Genomic DNA, 20,771 nt, shown 5'->3' on the forward strand with positions numbered 1-20,771 from the left:
TCACATGGATCTCGTATCTTTAAATAATGATCTATTATTGGCAATTTCCGTTTGATTATGAATCTCCGTGTGTTATTTTGACCGCCAAAGAATGCCGAAGAATGCCGAAGTAGGATATCGGGAAAACGTAATCGTACGGAAATTGTCGAGTGTCAGTACAGGTAGGCTACATTAACGATGTCTAAGTGTCTTTCTGTTTAGAATTAAAACAAGAATGATGTGTGTCGTCATTCATATCATTATATGTTTAAATGTTTACTGACAGTTCCGATCTTCAATAGCATGCGGTTGACTGCATGGACAAATAATTCTTGTACTATCTTCTTGATAATCTTTACTTGAATCACCTATCCCGTCAGAGCACGAAGTTGGTTGAAAAGCTTTTGTATGGTTCTGTGTTTCTTTCTCTCTTTGGAATTTTGAATTTTTCTTCACAATTAAACAGATCCAGTAACAACAAACTGCAATGAATTTTTAGAGTTTTGTGCCAACAAGGCCGATGGCATGTACACCTATCCTGAGGACTGTAGGAAGTACTACCACTGTGGCAGCTACATGACCTATGTGAAGAGTTGTAGCGCGGGCTTGTACTGGAACCCCTCTATAAATAACTGTGACTGGGCAGCCAACGTGGACTGTGGAGCTCGCCCGGTTCCTCCAGGTAATAAATCAACTTCACTTTCCAGTAAATCCATTACAGTAAACAACTATTGTAGCAAAATAGTAAAAATAACTAAGTAGCGAATTGAAACAATGCGCTCACGCACGTTAAAGACTAGATATCAATATCAAAATACGCAATTTTATTGTAGTTATGTATCTTTAACAAAATTCATTTATGAGGTATTGAAATGTATAACATATCTCGTTAAGCAAATAGTATCGAGGTAAATTAGCGGTGTTCCCGTTGCAGAGTGGTTAAGACCGCTGACTTTAAATCTCTCACCACTGTGACTTCGAAACCTCGCTCGAGGTGTAAATTCTTCCGTGTCGGGAAAGCCGTCCGGCTGGCTTGCGGAAGGTCGTTGCCTCTACCCAGCTGCCTGCTGCTCGTGCCTGAAATAATTCTAAGAGGGGCTCCTGGGGTCTTCCTCTACCATGAAAGCTGAAACATCTCAGTATGACCTATAATTGTGATGATGTGGAAGTTCGGTGGTTCTATTCAGCTGCCTGCCCGTGCCTGAAATAATTCTAAGAGGGGCTCCTGGGGTCTTCCTCTACCATGAAAGCTGAAACATCGCAGTATGACCTATAATTGTGATGATGTGGAAGTTCGGTGGTTCTATTCAGCTGCCTGCCCGTGCTTGAAATAATGCTAAGAGGGGCTTCTTGGGTCTTCCTCTACCATGAAAGCTGAGAAGTCGCCATATGACCTATAATTGTGTCGATGTGACTTTAAATTCAACCAAAAATAAAAGATAGAATAAATTGAACAGTATAGCAAATAAATTTATTAGACATGTTTCTTTTATGATGACAGTCGTTTCCAGATGTATCCACATTTTTTAGAAAAATGTGTTACCTGAACCTAAATCTGGATGCGATTGTCTTTAGCACTGGCCAAGGATTTATCTTGGTACTATGGCTAATACATATGTTTTGTATGTAATTCATGACTTGTTTGTTTTAATTGTAGCTTAATATGACGAGGTAAACACTATTTTACATAGCATGGTTTGATGGAGTTGGAGTTGTTTCCCCAATATCATTTCCTAGAAGGGTGTGCTATGTGTAACAAATAGTTTAGCATTCATAGTATGTCTCAAATAGGAAAGGAAACATACATGCATATTTCAGTTCATTTGGTTTTCACCTGTTATACAACATATAGACATTCAAGCATTTATTTCTTTAAATTGCATGTAATATAAATGAATAGTTTTATAATTAATATTAATGCATGCAGTCTTGGACATGCAACAGAAAAATGATCCCAAATCCCGTCTCAAATAATGTCCTGGGACACCTGTGACGTTCTTTCACCACCTAAAGCTTGAAAGTCGCTATATGACCTCTAAATCTGTCTTTGTGGATCAAAATTCGCCCCCCACCCCTCAGTCCTCTTTAAGTTTTTTATTTTCAAAATATCTATGCTAAATTTATGCCAGTACAATTTAGAAAACATTTATTTAACATGGACACTAAGAATGTCTTTAGGGGAAATATAACCGAAAGTCTGGACCTGGAACTGAGTTATGCTGAATCCCAAACGTGGATGCATGAAACATTTTCTTTAACGGTTAGAAGGGGTTAAATGCCTCCGCTACTATTTTCTATGTAAAAATAATAATTTATAATATATTTTTTCAGCATTTGTAGCCTTTTACTTTCTACGAAACTACCCTTGTCTTGAAGGTCTGTCTTTATGCAATCAAAAAATACCAGAAAAAAATATAGAATTGGCTATAATTCAGCGAAACTATGATCACGTGACTGAGACACGTGATGAAAACGCTAATATTGGGTATAGCTAGACATCCTGAAATACCTATTTTCACTTTCATTTTACCAAGTAGCTTCGACTCAATTTTTGAAGCATATAACGTAGCTCAAAATCATCCGCAGACATTCCTCTTTGCAATCAAGCATCGATAAAGCTTATATCTGGCATGAAAATGGCCTTTACTAGAGGGGGAAATTGCACTATATATTGATATGGACTACATTCGAGTGGACCACGGAGGCATATCCGGCGTATCACTACCTTCATGCCTTCGTTCTTCCATTTCTTTGACTTTCATGTTTCATGTATTGTAGGTAGGACTTTACCGGACAGGTTTCTGATTTTAGCTCACCTGAGCAATAAATGCTCAAAGTGAGTTATTGTGATCACCCTGTGTCCGACGTCCGTCGTCAAAAATTTGACTGTCAACACTCTAGAGGTCACAATTGTGGCCAAATCTTAGTGGAATCTGATCAGAATGTTACCCTCAATTAATGCTTGCTTTCTCACATATTTGTCAGAAGTTTATGTGTTTGCTTGAATAAGTTAGAAGTTTTTTTTAAATCCATTTTATGGTTCAGACCGCGAAAAGTCATATTGAAACTAGTGCTTTTCTAACTATGTCATTATGAATTTATTTATTTGGACAGCTGATTTCTCTGTTTTAAACATACAATTAAACGCCTTTTATGACATCAGACATTATTGTTGAATTAGATGAATTATACCATGTTAATATTATACAAGGCTAAGTGTAAAATAGATATGCAAGTAATCTTAAAAGAAAAGTGTTTTGGTTTACGCTTTATAACATCCGTTTTATCTGACGCTTTTCAATGGATAAATGTTTTAAATGCCGGTTTATTATAACTTTTCTAAAGAATGAGACAGCCATATTTATGTGATGTCAGAAAAATGCACAGCGTCAAAAATTACTGGCATGTCTTTCGTATCTATCTACAAACAACTGTTACTATATCAGTTAAATTAGAACCCTTTAGCAAAAACCCTGACTTTCCTATTTCAGCTTATATCAGCCTTGGAAATGAATGCGCAGACCTGGATGACGGACTTTATCCAGACCAAAGAAATTGTCACGGATTCTTCCGGTGTGAAAATGGCGGGAAACATCCGGGCAGCTGTGGAAAATTTCTGCGATTTAATCCATCAATCGGCGTCTGTGATTGGCCAATGAACGTGAAATGTTTCAAAGGATTTAAAAGAGGACAGAAATAAATTTATATCTATTCATTTAATTTGATTATGTAGTATGTGAAACGGCACAGAGAGCTGTGTGAGGCCTATCATGAGAGCTCCCTGCGGATAATGCTTCCCAAATGGTGTTATAGGCCTACATATCTCACATCCACATAAAGCTCCCAAGGAGTGTTTTCCGTACCTTGTTCCCCATAACGTGTACATTCCCATAAACGTTACTCTTATAGATCCTTATCTCGATCATGATCAACATCATATTAAACTCATGCAAAATATCATCGTCATCGATGTCATCATTGTCATCACCTTCGTTATAGTCATTTTCTGACACGTTTAAACATTGTCACAAATCTTATCAAATATATTGGTAAATTGGTTTACTGGTTTGGCCCTATTGCATATGATCCACCAGGAATCATTTTTGACGACAAAAAATACAGAGAGTCAAATTTCCTGGTGTCTTTTTTCAACGTTTGAAATATCACGTGGGTCATTTTATAACAGATCAAAATGTTACTTTATACCAGTGTCTGTGTCGTCCTCGTTGCCGCATAAACAAGAATTTCTTTGGAATCCTGTAAGGGCTTTTGAAGCATGCAGCGCGCGACTGTATGACGCGACATGCGTTCGTTGTACAAACCGTACCGCCGTGCGTCGTATCGTACCGTCGCTCATTTCGTATCGCCTTTTATGATTACATGCCATACAAATTGAACACAAATATGTAAATTCACGCTTGCCGGTCAGCTGTCATGATCTTAAAAGTCTAAAGGGCATTAAATTGACTTCTAGACATATTACAACTTCGAATATTTCACAAAGGTTTTTGACCTACATAGAGTTCGAGCCCCTAATAACCGTGATATATACCCATACTGTACCTTGACATGTAAAGAAATAGAAGAAGATTGCTGACGCTGATTTCGATGTAGTTGATGATTTTGCCAATTATTGTTATAATTCTATTTATTTCTTGTTCTTGTGCAAGCTGGGATTTAAGCCTGGTCTTAAGCGGAGTATTATTTTCATTATAATTATTATCATTATTACTAGTCTATTACTTTTATTTCTGTCTGATTTTTTCCAAGTTGGGAGCTTAATGCGGGATGAATATACATATAGACTCCCGGGGTGCCTTGAGGGGGGCGTTATGTGGCCACACAGAGCTATCTATTCCTCGTACGAACGCTGGTAAAGCGGACATCTTATTTATAAACGTTTTGACAAAATTAATAAAATTATTGTTGCTTTTTCTAACATATTCTCATCATGTTATCATTTGAATCTACGTTATTTTCAGTCTATGCTACTATAATTATAAATGTCTGAGTGAAACATTGTAGTTTCCGTTTTTATATTTGTTTTTGTTCATTTTATTTATGTTTTGCTTAAAGAATGTCTTTGTTATCCAAGGTCTAACATGTTAAATTGTATCCAAGGTTGTTAAAATTAAATTATCTCTTGTATTTAGGAGTCTTTTCTTTTCCTTTAAAACAGCTGAGAAATTGTCTTTTACGCCTGTTTAAAACGGTGTGTAAATTATGTTATGGCGTGTCCGTTTTTCTGTATGAAAGACCATCCCTTATTTCTGAGACATGGAGGTGTGCAAGTATAATTAATATATAACTGTAATCTACAGATCAACACTGCCTACGAAACCAGGGACCGTGAGTGCGAGTCCGCACTCCTCCAACTAAAACTATTAACATTCAAATAAGACTACAGTGTATGGATATTTTCCATATGACAAGCTAATCAACCAGGGAGGATCTTGAAATTGCAGCATTTTCTGTACATTGCGTTATCATGCTTTCTGTCTTCTGTAAGTGCAGCCCATTTGAGTTACTGGTGTCGGCTACTTACATAAAAAGTTTAAATACAAACACATAAGTGATACTTTCATTCAGGTAGAATTTTGTCGGTGAATTGGAAGAAGATATAAACATTTTACATATTTAAGATACGTACGTTATTCACACGGTCGTACGTTTCACTGATGTAACTTTACGAAATGGCCACCAATCTACGCATTTACTTCCGAAACGGTATGAAAGAGATGTTGGATATATTAGCATCAATTATTTTTAATGAAGCACTAAAATATAGGATAATCTTGATTATGGACGAGCCAACATTTGTTCGCGCTTTCTTGTGTAGCCTAAACTGCAACAATTTAATAGGTTAAAGGTCAGTAATTCAAATCGTTCTTTGTTTTATATAAAAAACGACAATTTCAGGTCGTATTTACGTATCTTTATAGAACATCACTTTTCCTACACCTATCTTTATGAAAGTTCTATCACAAAATAACGAAAAAAAAAAATGAAAAGAAAATAGGGCGTGTTGAATAGTTCCTAATGAAATGCTAGTCAGTGGTGGTCTGCTACCGTAAAAATGGCACTTTTGCTATTGTCCGCACAATAAACCCATACTGTCGGTTTCGAACTGCGAAAATAAACATGAAAACCGTCTCATTTCATTCAGAATGTATTCTAGCAGTGAAGAAGTGTCATTAAGGTGCTCGTTCTACACCAATTTATGCAATAAAATGGGGAAATAAGGATCTGTTTACCTTGGACTTCTTTCGACTACACCATGGAAGCACATTTTCGACAGAATTACTGAACTTATTACTAAAACAACAGTCTTTAATCATAAAGCTTTGTATAAACGGTTAATAAGTACTAATTGGTCAAGATGGTAGGAAAGTATTATTGCCGAGGTAGACTAGCTCCTAGACTATGATATATTGGTTGTTTTAATTTTTGTTTTTAAAATTGTGAATGTATCTAGTCTATACCCTATGTCCAATATCTTATAATATTACACTCAGTTCTCTGAGAAAATCTCTAAAATAGACTGGCATTAGCCACTATTACATAGAATAAAAAGAAAAATAACAAAAGATTGAATTTCATGACAAATTCTTTATTATCAGTCTAGTGGCTAGTCTATTGCCGAGGCAGCCTACGTTCGATTTCCGATTTTTCTAATTTAGCATTTTTAAAAAATAGTTTAAAACAAAATCTCATATTCTAATGTTCTTAACATGACCAAACTTGCATTTTAAAGAAAGATAATTTAAGCCAAATACTGTAGTCCAGTCCCTTTAATTAAAATTAATGATAATACTGTCTCCCTTATAGTCTGATGATCAAACTTTGCTGCCTTGCCACCTACACATTATTATAATAACATCCCACAAAGACAAAATTAAAATTCCCAATACCTACAACAAAAGTATCGTCTTACATCATTTAGGCAATTTAATTTATAAAATGAAATTCTATAACAGAATCAAGAAAATGACCGTAAAAAATAGCGCATGGTAATACGTATAAAATTATATATTCTAGCCTACGCAATGAAGAGTCCGGTTGCAGTGTCAAATATTGAAATAACCTTTTATATTTCATAGCCAACAAAGTTTGCGCGGAGATTCAACCGGGTCTTCATTTGCATATAGTCTTAATCCGCAGGTTTAAACACACTGTGGATGCTTGAATTTTCACGGGTCTTTCGAGCAAAGTGGTCGCCGTTTATAAGCACAAGCTTGAATTCAAATTATTTCACATCTTCCGGGAAGAGACCCGTGAGTGATTTTAATTTGCCGGTTTCGTTCAACCATGTGAAAATCATGTAAAAAACTTCAGAACACACCTCGAGACGTTTTATAGTTCCACGCAAAGGTGGAAACTCCAGGTAATTCGGCGAATTCATCAAAAATGACTGAATTTTAAGATAGCATTGATTTGTGCAATTTCTTGTAATAAAATTCGGCATCATGAAAATTCGAATTTCATGCTGCTGTTTGATCTACATTTTCTGTCATAAGGTTTTTCCTTGATTCCTCTTTAACCCTTACCATGTTAAATTTCTAAAATAGACTGGTCCATCATTCAATTTGGGCAATACCATTCATTATTTTAAGGGTTGTTCACTGAAAGTTTACTCACTGAATAGCGAACAGTGCAGACCATGATTCGTGCAGACTGATAATGGTCTGCACTGGCCGCAAAGACAGAATCACTTGCCGCCAGTAGGCTGAAGGTTACACTATTATTTCTTTTGAAAACCTTAGTATAGCTTGTTCTATACAGGATTTTCTGGCTGTACAAGATTCCTGTATGGCTTGACTTTTAGGATAACCATAGGGTACCAGTAATTCTAAAAACAAGGGAAGATAATTAAAGAATAAATTTCAAGGGAGATATCTTTTTATGAAGTTCGGCACAGTGAGTGAGGTAGAGAAATATCTCGCTGATAATTTTCAGTAGTTCACCAACTAGCATAAAATAAGCGTTTTTGTCTAGATCTTGAAGAATAAAGTCGTAATTTTTGAAAATCCCTGTAACGGATCTGGTGGATCAAACAATAGATTTAACCCTTACCCTGCTAAATTTCTAAAATGGACTGGTTCATCATTCAATTTGGGCAGTACCATTTATTATTCGAAGGGGTGTTTACTAAAAATTTACTGACTGAATAGCGAACAGTGCAGACCATGACCAGCCTGCACGCCAGATGTGCAGGCTGATCTTGGTCTGCACTGGTCGCAAAGGCAGAATCACTTGCCTCCAGAAGACTAAAAGTTAAAATAAAGGGCTGCTCTGAGATCGAAAAATCAAACTGTAAAATGCCAAGTTTTAGCTCGTGGAAAATACTAAAACAAAGCTCAGTTTCGAGCTGGCACTGAATATCGAGCCAGCTACTTGATTTTAATTCAGATAGGCCTAGTAGATGTGAAATATAACGTTCCTTTATTTTTCAAAAGGATTTCAGATTTTCATCCCATAGCCAGAAATCTAAGCCAATTTGCTGGCTTATTGGCGAAATTGTCTCCTTTGAAAACAGCTTGTTAGCCGTTATCAGTCAATTTACGCCTATTGAAAAATGACATCATTATCTGACAATATTTATTAAGTTATTGAAGTAATCTGCAGTATTTGCACTTTCTTTTAATATACTATAATAATAATATAATATAATATAACGGGCTTAATAATCAAGGGACAATACTCTTCAAAACACGGTCTCATTTCTGGACATGCCTGTTCGACATGAACCTCCGTTTTTATAACGTTTTAGTATGACACCAACGACATTTATCAACCACACGTAGACCTCTAATGAGCTAAATCAACTAATCAGTTTTGAAAAGTGTCCAACAGAGACTGCGTGGATGTGACGATATTTCAAATTTAACACACAGTAGTAAGCATTGTATATCACACGTGAGTTTACTATTTCAAATTAGATATCAATTTTATTCAAGGTTCATGAGTTGGGAACTTTCGCATAATTGAATGGGCCTGAAACACGCAAAAGTATTATGCGCGGGCGTTCCAAATTTTAGATACACTTTCAAACAGAATATAGATGTGTATATGGTCACGGAATTTTTATCCGAAATTAAATGTAACATGATACCGGTTAAAGGAATTTGAGATTGAAAAAAAAATTTGCTTGTCATCGTAGGATCAGGGGAAAAACTGCCTCCTCTTCGTGAAATATATACCCCTTCGCTGTCAGAAGGTTGCGGAAAATGAAAATTGCAGAGTAACACTTTGTATTTAGTGTAGATGACATCGTGAAAGAAGTGGAAATTGAAGCTAACGGATTAAACTATTCATTTGGTTCGTTTTTATTTCTTTTTATTTATTTGTTTATTTACTTTAGTTTTAATAATATTGATAACAAAATATTCTTAAAACTGACAAGTTACTTTTTGTTCGGCTAACCTCAGTTTTTACTGTTTAAAAGAAGCAATTAAAAAATCAACATTTTTAGGTGTTTAGGGATTTTCTTTCCATTCAGGCTGCCATTTCATTTCAGCACAGTCTTTGATTTCATCACAGTCTTTGGAAATAAAGCAAGTACTTTTATACATTAAATTAAAAATAGTTTGCACCCAATTAAGGTGCCTAAATACGTCTTTTATTTTACTTTTTTTTCATTCTTTTTTAAAGCAGTAAGAACTTGCATTTTTCTTATGATCAGTTTAAATTTTCCTCAGAGGGAAAATGCTGCTTTTACTAGTATTCATGCCTATATTTGCGTGTTAACAGTATAAACAAAAATGTTATTAAAAATGCAATTATGCACACATATAAGTTATAACAACGATGTAGTGTGAATCAAAGCACTGAAATGTCAGAACGTTTAGAGAGATGTGCTTGAATAGTGCTGGTAGTAGAATCTCCGATATTAATTCAATAAGTGTCAAACCTAGAAATGGCTCAAATATACGAAATGTAATGGACAATTTTATTGATCCGTTTTTAAAACTACAATAATTTTCCAGTTCCAGTGTTTCCGGTAATATTCAATTCGATTGTATCTTTCAATTTTTGTGATTACACATGTTTACATGTAATATTGAGTTTGTTACATATAACTTGGGAGTCCATCTAAAAGAGATTCGCCTCATCTGTACCATATATAGATAGAGAAATGCTAAGTTCTAAATAAAAATTAAAAGAAAAGTGGTGTCATGTTTGATTCACTGAGAAAACTCAGTTAAAAGTGTCATAAATAGTTCTACAGTGCAGTTACTTTACCAAAATGTCAAATATAAACCTGCCATTTGATTTCAATATTGCAATGAATTTAAAGTAAAAAAAGCACTACAGGGCAAATACAGCGGCGTACTGATTTTCGCCATTTGGCTATCTACATGTGGTGGACGGATAGCTCAGTGGTTTGCACACTGGCCTTCCAATCCTGAGGTCGGGGGTTCGATCCCCGGCAGCTACTCGGGAATTTTCAGAAACGCTTTTCAGTGTTTCCCACCCAACTAGAGGTGTACTGGTCAGGAACCCAGGCAATCCTTGCGTGTATCAGTGCTATACACTGGGCACGTTAAAGAACCAGGCTGTCTATTCGCAACGAGCTAGGCTAAGTTAGCCGGACTAGCCTGTATCTGATTTCTGATCTCTCTGTCGTGGGGGCTTTGTCTCACTCTGTCCCTCTGGTCAGATCGCTCTGTGTCTGTACTAGTAGAGGATGAATTATGCGCCCTGTGTGGCTGCATTTGAACTATGTAAAGCGCCTTTGAACGTGAAATTGATCATGAAAAGGGCGCTATATAAATCTGGTATAATAATAATAATATAATTATGTGCGTTTACCAACATTTCCTTTACAATGAAGGGTCACATTTTTAAATACTTCAAATACATTACAAATTTAGTCCCCCGTTCGAAGTCACTTATTTCAAATTTGTAGTAAAATGTCCTTTGTATATTTTCGAAGAAATGATATGTCTTATAGAAACAATACGTGCAAATTTTCTACTGTAGGCCTACACCTAACATTCTTCCAATCCGTAATCACAAGAACGGATGTGTTTTGAGAATACGGTAATGCTAAAGTTAGTGGTTCTTTTAGCGTGTGCTGTAGTGGCCAATGCAGAAGGTATGTTTAACTATTAAATATATTAATTACATTAATTACTTAGGTTATTGCAATGGACTATCTACCTCTACACGACAATAAGGTTTAGTAGGATTTTCTCAAGGAATATATGATTTTGACATTATGCCAGAATATCACTTGTTTACTGATTGTACAATTTCTACAGTAGATTCCCTCTGTTTTGCAACGATTTAATTTTAGTAGCCTTTTTGACGCTGTAAAGAATTTGCGACTTTCATTTTGTCATATTGAAATAATGAAACATTGGGTATTTCCGTATCGTCCGTACAATATGTAGCATAATGGCTGAGGTGATATGATTGGGTCACATTTATGGATATAATGCTGGGTAATATTAATGTCTGTTCCACGTAATGTTAGTGTCTGTTTCACGACTCCCCGCGAATATTACCCAATCTACTACTTCTTGGGAATGCTTGACTTTTCAGGTTATAAACGAGTATGTTACTATGCAAACTGGGCACAATATCGCCCCGTGCCTGCACGGATGATGCCTGACAAAATTGACCCAAACCTGTGCACCCATCTCATTTATGCTTTCGCCAAACTAGATTCCAATTCTGAACTTAGCTTCACAGAATTTAATGACGGAGACATGTAAGTATATATATACGTTTTCACTTCTAAACCTCTATTTTATACGCAAATTAAGACATAACTGAAGATTACCGTTTTTGTTTCACACAATATATGTATGTTAATTAAAACGTTATTAAGAGCCAGGCGTATATCCTCTTTTATTACTTAGTGCTTTTGTGTGAAATTACAGGGTTAAGGAATTCAACAATCTCAAGAAAAAGAATCCAGAACTCAGAACGCTTCTTGCTATTGGTGGTTACAATCAAGGGAGCAAACCCATGTCTGTCATGACAGCCAATAGAAACCTGCGAAAAAAGTTTGCTCGGACAGCCGTAGACTTCATTAAAAAGTGGGGTTTCAACGGCCTCGATCTGGACTGGGAATTCCCCACGGGAATAGGAAAAGAAAGAGGAAAGAAAGTGGACAAGCAAAACTTTATTTCGCTTTTAAAAGTAAGTAACGGGCAAAAATACTTGTTGACCAATAGGTCTAATGATTTTGATAGTGGACCGACGGATCTAAGTTTAAGTTAGTCACTATACATGTACCATTTAAGAACCAACTGTGTATACATATTAAATATATAAACTATCAGCAAATTAGACCAAAACCGATCACGTTTTGTGTTGTTCTTTATCGCATGATAATTAAAGATATACCATTTCAGGACCTGAGACAAGAGTTTGCTAAAGAAGATGCCCGATTTCTACTGACGGCTGCAGTATCTGCTGAGAAAAGCCAGATTGACAAGAGTTACGACATTCCAGGCATGGTGGCGTAAGTACACGTCCCTGTACATTTCAATAGTAGTAAACACAAGAACAACGACACTCCTACTTTAGCGAGATATATGGTCAATCTGATGTGCATTATCGTGGACATTTTTTACTTTATGTATTCATATGTCGTCATATTTGTGTACTGTATCTCGGACCTTTCTTATTTACCGGTTGGGCCGGTGGTCTAGTGGTAACACGCTTGACTGCCAATCAAGAGGTCCGGGGTTCGAATCCTGGTCCAGGCACTGGAAATTTCTGAGATGCTCTTGAGTGTCCCCCACCTAACTTAGAGGCCTGTACTGGTTCTTCCAAGGAAAGATGACTTCGCGTGTATTGGTGCTATACACCGGGCACGTTAAAGAACCAGACTGTCTATTCGCGAAGAGCTAGGCTAAGTTAGCCGGACAAGATGTATCTAAAAAGGATTCTAGGGACTTAATCTCACTCTGTCCCTCTGGTCAGATCGCTCTGTGTCTGTACTAGTAGAGGATTTCGCGCCCTGAGTGGCTGCGTTTGCTATATGTAAAGCACCATTGAACGTGTTTATCATGAAAAGGGCGCTATATAAGTCTGGTATAATAATAATAATAATACTTTATGAATTCAGATGTCGTCAGTCTGTATGATTTATCTTAGACCTTTCTTATTTAATGTAGTTAGGATTGCATTATCTTGGACCTTTCTTACTTTATGTGTTTAGATGTCGTTAATCCGGTATGCTTTAACTTGCACGTTTCTGATATAATTTAGATAGTTGGATGTCATTAAAAACTTTCACGTGTCTAACTTATTGTGTTTAGATGTTGTCATTCTGATGCGCTTTAACTTTTATGTTTCTTACTTTAGGTGTTCAATCGTCAATCTGATTTGCTTCAACTTTCACGTGTCTAACTAAATTTGTTTAGATGTCGATATTCAGATGCTCTTTATTTTTCTCGTGTCTAATTCAAGGTGTTTATATGTCGTCATTCTGTTTCGCTTTAACTTCATGTTTCTTACTTTAGATGTTTAGATATCGATCGTCAATCTGATTTGCTTTAACACTCATGTTTCTAACATCAGGTATTTAGATTTCATCAATCTGATGTCTTATGATTTACACGGTGATTGGGAAAAAACCGCGGAGCACAACAGCCCACTTCACCCACGACCAGATGAAATGGGAATCGATAGGAGAAAAAATGTGGTACGTTTAAACATTTAATCTGTCACCACCTTTAGTTTCTAAAAACAAAACAGTTGAACACGCCATAAAAGTTATCCTCAGTATTCATTATATCTTGAACTTTCACGATCGTCTACATTTTGTAATATCATGATGACTTATGATTGTGTTTTCTGTATATCATTCAGATGTTTTAATTAATAGCAGTCTTTAAATTCCCCTTTCGTAAAACCCGTCTCATTAACATTATAACAATTTTATTAATTCGTTTCTTTTTTCTTTTCTTTAGGCCTACTTTTATTAATTTGGTAGAGGTTACCTATGCCAATTGAAAAAATAAACCAGACTACCTCTTACAAAGGCATTGAGAATGTATGTAAGTAAAACGTGATAGCTGATAAAGCCGTTCTTTGATAATTTAACAGGAATGGGCGGCGAGGTATTGGGTACAGCAAGGGACACCGAAGGAACTGTTAATAATTGGTCTCCCAACATACGGCCGGCACTACAAACTAAAAAAGAAAAATATCAACGATGTTGGTTCGCCTATCAAAAAAGCTGGCGAGAAAGGTCCATATACAAAAGAATACGGGTTTATGGCGTTTTATGAGGTATGCTCAATGGACGCTTTTTTAGACTATAGAGAGAACCTTTGAACACGCTTTAAATATTAGTAGGATACTAGTATATAGTCATATTGTTTGAGAGTCCTTAATCATCACCCCCTTGTGCATTTATGTAAGCTGATTACACATATGCCTTCAGGTTAATATATTATTATTGAAATAACTTGCTCTAGACATTTAAGAAGGTGTCTGTAAATTACAAAATATTTTTCGGAGGTGATTTTAACCCTTATCATGCTGAACACGATTGTTTCACCTTTTGCGACCAGTGTAGACCATGATCAGCCTGCACATCCGTGCAGTCTGATCATGATCTCAATGTTCGCCATTCAGTCAGTATCTTTTTTTATGTACCTCTTTTAACAGTTAATGGTACTGTCCAAATTGAAAGACGGACAAGTTCATTATAGAAATTTAGCAGGTTAAGGGTTAACTGGAGCCGTGACTGTTTTTTCTGTTGTCATTTCAAAGAAATGGAGGGACACTTCTGTGACTTGAGGGGATCCTGTTTTGCGCACCACCGACTGGACCTTAAAATGTAAAAAATACTTCTTGAGAAGTGTTTCATACAGGTAAGAGGTAACGGTTATAAATACCATTGGACATGTACAAACAATAATTCTTTGCATTCCTATTACTTGTTAAGGTGTGCGAGCTGATGGACTCGGGTGAGATAGTAGTTGAAACGGATCAAGAAGTGCCGCACTTGCTACACGAGGACCATTGGATAGGTTATGATGATGAAAAAAGCTTTACCAAGAAGGTAATCTTAACTCTTTCATACTTAAAAATTTGCTGGACACGATTGATTCTGCCTTTGCGACCAGTGTAGATCATGACCAGCCTGCACATCCGTGTAGTCTGATCATGATCTGCCATGTTCGCCATTCAGCAAGTATCTTTTTGTTATGTACCCCTTTTAACAGTTAATGGTACTGTCCAAATTGAAAGTTGGACAAATTCATTATAGCAATTTAGCAGGGTAGGTGTTAAAGGAAAAATAGTTCAAAGGTGTCGGTCATAAAGCGGTTGCATTGCTGCAGCTAAGTCTCATAATCGGCTTGAAAGAATCAAACCTGGAAGTATACGACTCAGTTAAACAAAATAATATCAGAGTTGATTTGACTGCGTCTGTTTATGAGAGGTAATACCATATGGATCGCCTCTCATGTCACCGAACCGAAAAAACGACTTAAGCGGAACTCTTTTATAAGGGATTGACCCCATGGTACCAATAGATTTGAAATATTAACAATTTTGAGATAAAGTAAGGGGAACTTTTTTTATAGCCCGCAAAACTGATTCAGTTTCATTTTTCCTGTTGATTTTCATTACTGCAAACATCATTTTATACGGGTATCCAGTTAGATTCTGGTTCCGTTGCAATAAAAAGTCATTTGTATACAATGTTTGATTACAGACACTACATGTATATGAAATCGTTCCGACCAGTTTCTTATATTTAAATGTGTGCACTTCAACGCTGATTCATGTTCGACCCCTTATTCATCAAAATGAAAAAGTGGCTTCTTCCCTTCTCGTCTTAAATAGGCAGACTAATCATCGAAACAAAATACAAGCGGCACTTGCGTTTCATTAATACATACGGTTCTTTTTTTCTTTTCCTTTTTAGCTTGAATTTATCAAAGCAGAGGGCTATGGTGGAGCTATGGTTTGGAGTCTGGATTTGGATGACTTCGATAACCTCTGTCCGTATTCGTATTCGAATCGCCGTTCTTATCCGGAACGCCGTTTCCCTTTGGTTAGCCTTATGGCTGAAAAATTAGGAGAGTATATACCAGATTATATGCCAGAAGACTACTACATAGAAACTACTACCACAGCGGCAGACGATTGGAATCAAGATTCAGACGAAGACTGGAACCAAGATTCTGAAGAACAGAATAATATGGGTAAATGTAAAAAAAGAGTTAGATCCACATTTTCATTGTGAAGACAGGCAACGAAAAAAAGTGAAAATATAAGGTTATATTTGCAACGGTAAAGGTTTTGAAATAATGATCTCGTTCATTTTAATGGGGCTATGGAGGTCCATGATCGCCGGCTCCGAATTACTTTCCTCCTCTGTTGCTGGTTCGAAACCTCTATTAAAATAATTTCATGTGAGGAAGCCATTCAGCTGGTTACCAGAAAGCCGATGGGTCTACCAAGGTGCCCACCCGTGGCTTAAAAGATGCACGCAGAGGCACATTGGTCTTTCTCTACCACGGAAATCTGGAAAGTCACCATATGACCTTTAATTGTGTCGGCGTGACGTTTTGGGCAGTACCATTTATTATTCGAAAGGGCTGATCATGGTCTGCACTGTCGCAATGGCAGAACCACTTGCCACCAGCACGCTAAAAGTTAAACCCATTTTCTTATCTGACTGACCCGGTGACATAAGGAAATCACAAGATTGAATTTTAATGGTTATCCAATTTTTTTCTACAACAAGGGCCTTCATGAAAAAGTGGTAAAAGGGTTAAACTTTGACGAAAACATTGTTCTACTGTAAAATCATTATTATTCTTAAGAACTAATTTTCGTAGATTTCGTATAGCTGCAACAATATATATACGATGTTTAAGCTTAGTGAACAAATAGAAATCCTAGATGCATTTATACAAGTACAAAAATTGAAATCAACAAATTCATTTTTTTTCCATTAAATAGCTGTTATGGTCAGAACCAGGAAATCGATTGTGTCGTTTTTTTATTCAAACTGCCATTATGTTTCAGAGTATAAAACAGTGTGTTACTTCACAAACTGGGCTCAGTACCGTCCGGGACCAGGGAAGTATCTTCCAAGAGACATTGATCCCAATCTTTGTACTCATCTTATCTATTCTTTTGCTAAATTGGAGAACAATGAGTTGGCCTTAACGGAATGGAATGATGAAGATTTGTAAGTTATTGTCGTAATGAATTGAGCCGCGCCATGAGAAAACCAACATAGTGGCTTTGCGACAAGCATGGATCCAGCATCCGCACAGTCTGGTCAGGATCCATGCTGTTCGCTTTCAAAGCCTATTGCAATTAAGAGAAACCGTTAGCGAACACTATGGGTCCTGACCAGACTGCGCGAATGCGCAGGCTGGTCTGGATCCATGCTAGTCGTGAAGCCACTATGTTGATTTTCTCATGGCGCGGCTCAATTATGTACTAGAAATGTGTCGCATAGAAACCAAATTCATATTCATATATTGTGACAAGGACATTTTGTAAGTTCTATTTTGAGGATTTGTAAATAAAAATGAAATTCAATAAGTTCAGTATTTCTGACTGCTTTTAACTAATGTAGATTATGTAATTTTCGCAGAGAGAAAGGACATTCATATTAACCAAGTGTTTTAGTTCAGACACGTCGCTCCACTCGCGAATATTAATGAAAAATGAAACCATCTCCCAGTCTACAGTTCTTCAGTATCACGTGCCGTAGGGAAACATTAGAAAATGCAATGAAAATGATTTGGATGGTAATTTACACTTGAACAAGTACAAAGACTAACATTTTGGTATTTATTAAGAAATACTAGTAAGTCAAAGGTTATCAACGCCATAGATCTAGATAGCTGAAGTTTAATGATAACAATATATTAATATAAAACAACATTAAAATCTATCTATGATTTTATAAAAATGATTTATAGGTCATTTTATTGATATTTTGTTTTAGTTATTGACTATATTAAAAATATTTTAGACGCTCCATATAAAGCGATGACTGACGTTTTAAATATATCTACAAACGTAGTGCACAGTTTCTAAAACATGTGCATTATGGGCAAGTATAAAATAATGTTTACCTAAAGGCAGTTGGGTATTTTTAAATAATACATACATGTATACATTAATTGTTGTTGTAATTTGGATATCGCTGTGTATGAAATTAATGTTTAATTGAAAGGTATGCTGAGTTCAATGGACTAAAAAGTCAAAACCCAAATTTGAAGACCCTGGTCGCTACTGGTGGTTGGAATGCGGGTAGTAAGGTTTATTCAGACATGGTATCCGATGAATACAAAAGGAAACAATTCGCCAAATCTTCTGTGGAATTTCTTAGAGGCTATGGCTTCGATGGTCTAGACCTTGATTGGGAATATCCTGCTCTAAGAGGAGGAAAGCCCGAGGATAGAGAAAATTTTATTGAGTTACTGAAGGTAGTTTTAACTATAAAATCCAAAGTTTTACATGTATTAAACAATATGAGCTTAATTTTCAAATAAGAAAGAAAAAGCAACAACAAAGTTCCATAGTTACTCTTATTGAAAAGAGAATATTTCTAATTCTGTTTATTCTGTAATGTTTCCTTTTTTAAAAAGGATAGTACTTTGTTTTTTTGTTGTTGTTGTTGTTGTTTTTTTTTTTGTAAAATAGACGCCACTATGACGTGACCTTGTTAGATATGTTCCAATTATAGCAGAATTGATAAAGTTAGATAACCGATCTTGAATCGACTTACAACGTCTGTTGAGATCAAGTAATCTGTAATTAAAGATCATCTCTTTCTTCGTAATGACACTGTAAATTTCTAAGAAAACCTTTTTCTCTGTAGGTTCATCTAATGTTAGAGTCAAAGATAAGAGATAGTGTTATTTTTTTCAGAAAGTGGTATTTGAGAGGATTTTATGGCATATATATTTATCTTAAAGGACTCTAACGACTGGTGCCAGTCCTGATCTTGATCGGCACAGATTAATGAGTGTTGCCTTATGTCAGTCAGAAAAAATAGAATCAAAATTCATTTTTGTATATAAGTGCATTATCCGTTTGTTTGGATTTGAGTAACACTATTTAAATATTTGTACTTAAATGAGTTTTTGAACACAATAAAAATGCTAACTAAGACAGCGTTTCCAAAGGTCTTACACTTTTACTGTTATTTATAACTTGTACAGGATTTGAGTAACGAGTTTGACAGAGATGCAACCGAATCTTATCAGCCACGACTTCTACTTACCGCCGCCGTCGCCGCCGGAAAATCCAACATTGATCCAGCCTACGATATACCCCAAATGGCAAGGTAAGATCAAAACTTGTCTTGCAATCATCTTATTTCTTTTACATGACATTGAATTGATTTAACAGTGAGATTTTTCAGATTTGCTTTACAGACAACAGCCGGCTATGACAGACATTATGTACACTTGAAAGTGAACTAATGAAGTCAATGTTTTACGGTGCCCCTAAAGTGACATGTTACACACTTTTTTTCCAATTAGGTAATGTGAGACTTTTTTTATTTCGTTTAAACGAAATGATTTCGTTTAAACGAAATGATTTCGTTTAAACGAAATAAGTTATTTCGTTTAAACGAAATGATTTCGTTTAAACGAAATAAGTTATTTCGTTTAAACGAAATAAGTTATTTCGTTTAAACGAAATGATTATTTCGTTTAAACGAAATGATTATTTCGTTTAAACGAAATGATTATTCCGTTTAAACGAAATGATTTCGTTTAAACGAAATAAGTTATTTCGTTTAAACGAAATGATTTCGTTTAAACGAAATGATTTCGTTTAGACGAAATAAAAAAAAGTCTCACATTACCTTATTGGAAAAAATATGTGTAACATGTCACATTAGGGGCACCGTAGTTGAAAAACTGCATATAAATCTTAACAAACATAGATTTATATGCAGTTTTTCAACCGAATATTTCAAGTTTTTTTGGGGTTTTTTTTGACAAAGAGGGCTATTGCACACGCCCCGGTGTCAGAGTCGACGTCCACGTTGGTTAAATTTTTTACGAAGTGCAATGTCTTCTTCATTACATAAGATACGCTAGCCTCAGCACGGTTTCTCATTGTTAAATTCAACATCGAGGTAATACGATTTTACAATTTCTGATGTAAAGCGATCATTGCATTTTGGTTTGGTGAACTTCATAACGAATGATTACGGAATCTCGTGGTTCTATGTAATAGGTACCTGGACTTTATAAATCTCATGTCTTACGACCTACACGGGCACTGGGACGAGACGGTGGGACACAACAGTCCACTATATGCAAGGCATGATGAAATGGGTGATCAAAGACAACTTAATACGGTTAGTAAAAATTTTGACATAAATAGATAAATGTTATTTGCGAAAAGTCAAATGAAGATGTCGCAGCATTTTAAGAAGAATAAAAAAGAAGGCGGTGCCGCTGTGCGAAAACAAACGCCAGAGATTTTGCAAACAGTATGGATCGATTTTTGTTTGATCGGGATCCATACTGATCGCTCATCAGTTGCATGCAAGTGCAGAAACCTGTTTGGGCCGGGCCATGACAAAACCAACAGTAGTGCATTTGAGACTGCGCGGATGCCTATTGCAATTAGAGAAACTATTAGCAAACAGCATGTATCCCGACCAGACTGCGCGGATGCACAAGCTGGTCTGAATCCATGCTGGTCGCAAATGCACTATGTTGGTTTTCTCATGGCGCGGCTCATATAATCATGATCGTTGTTTTAACGTTGGTTTTAACACTGCAGCGCTCATTTACAAGCTGTTGTACGTTTGTTTAGTTCTG

General features: G+C 36.1%; 1 protein-coding gene across 1 annotated transcript in view; it reads left to right on the forward strand.

Moving 5' to 3' along the window:
* LOC123546274 (probable chitinase 10) overlaps window positions 1–20,771 on the forward strand; it is a 35,627-nt gene that overhangs the window by 9,295 nt on the left and 5,561 nt on the right. The window contains exons 12-24 of the mRNA XM_053550621.1: window positions 446–661; window positions 3,471–3,677; window positions 11,527–11,695; window positions 11,868–12,129; window positions 12,345–12,454; window positions 13,519–13,642; window positions 14,047–14,232; window positions 14,894–15,010; window positions 15,881–16,160; window positions 16,990–17,155; window positions 18,158–18,410; window positions 19,149–19,273; window positions 20,179–20,302. Coding sequence (XP_053406596.1) covers window positions 446–661; window positions 3,471–3,677; window positions 11,527–11,695; window positions 11,868–12,129; window positions 12,345–12,454; window positions 13,519–13,642; window positions 14,047–14,232; window positions 14,894–15,010; window positions 15,881–16,160; window positions 16,990–17,155; window positions 18,158–18,410; window positions 19,149–19,273; window positions 20,179–20,302 — 2,339 coding nt within the window. The remainder of the gene's footprint in view (window positions 1–445; window positions 662–3,470; window positions 3,678–11,526; window positions 11,696–11,867; window positions 12,130–12,344; window positions 12,455–13,518; window positions 13,643–14,046; window positions 14,233–14,893; window positions 15,011–15,880; window positions 16,161–16,989; window positions 17,156–18,157; window positions 18,411–19,148; window positions 19,274–20,178; window positions 20,303–20,771) is intronic.

Source organism: Mercenaria mercenaria, chromosome 9 (assembly GCF_021730395.1).
Source record: "Mercenaria mercenaria strain notata chromosome 9, MADL_Memer_1, whole genome shotgun sequence".
In the NCBI taxonomy this organism is placed as follows: Eukaryota; Metazoa; Mollusca; class Bivalvia; order Venerida; family Veneridae; genus Mercenaria; species Mercenaria mercenaria.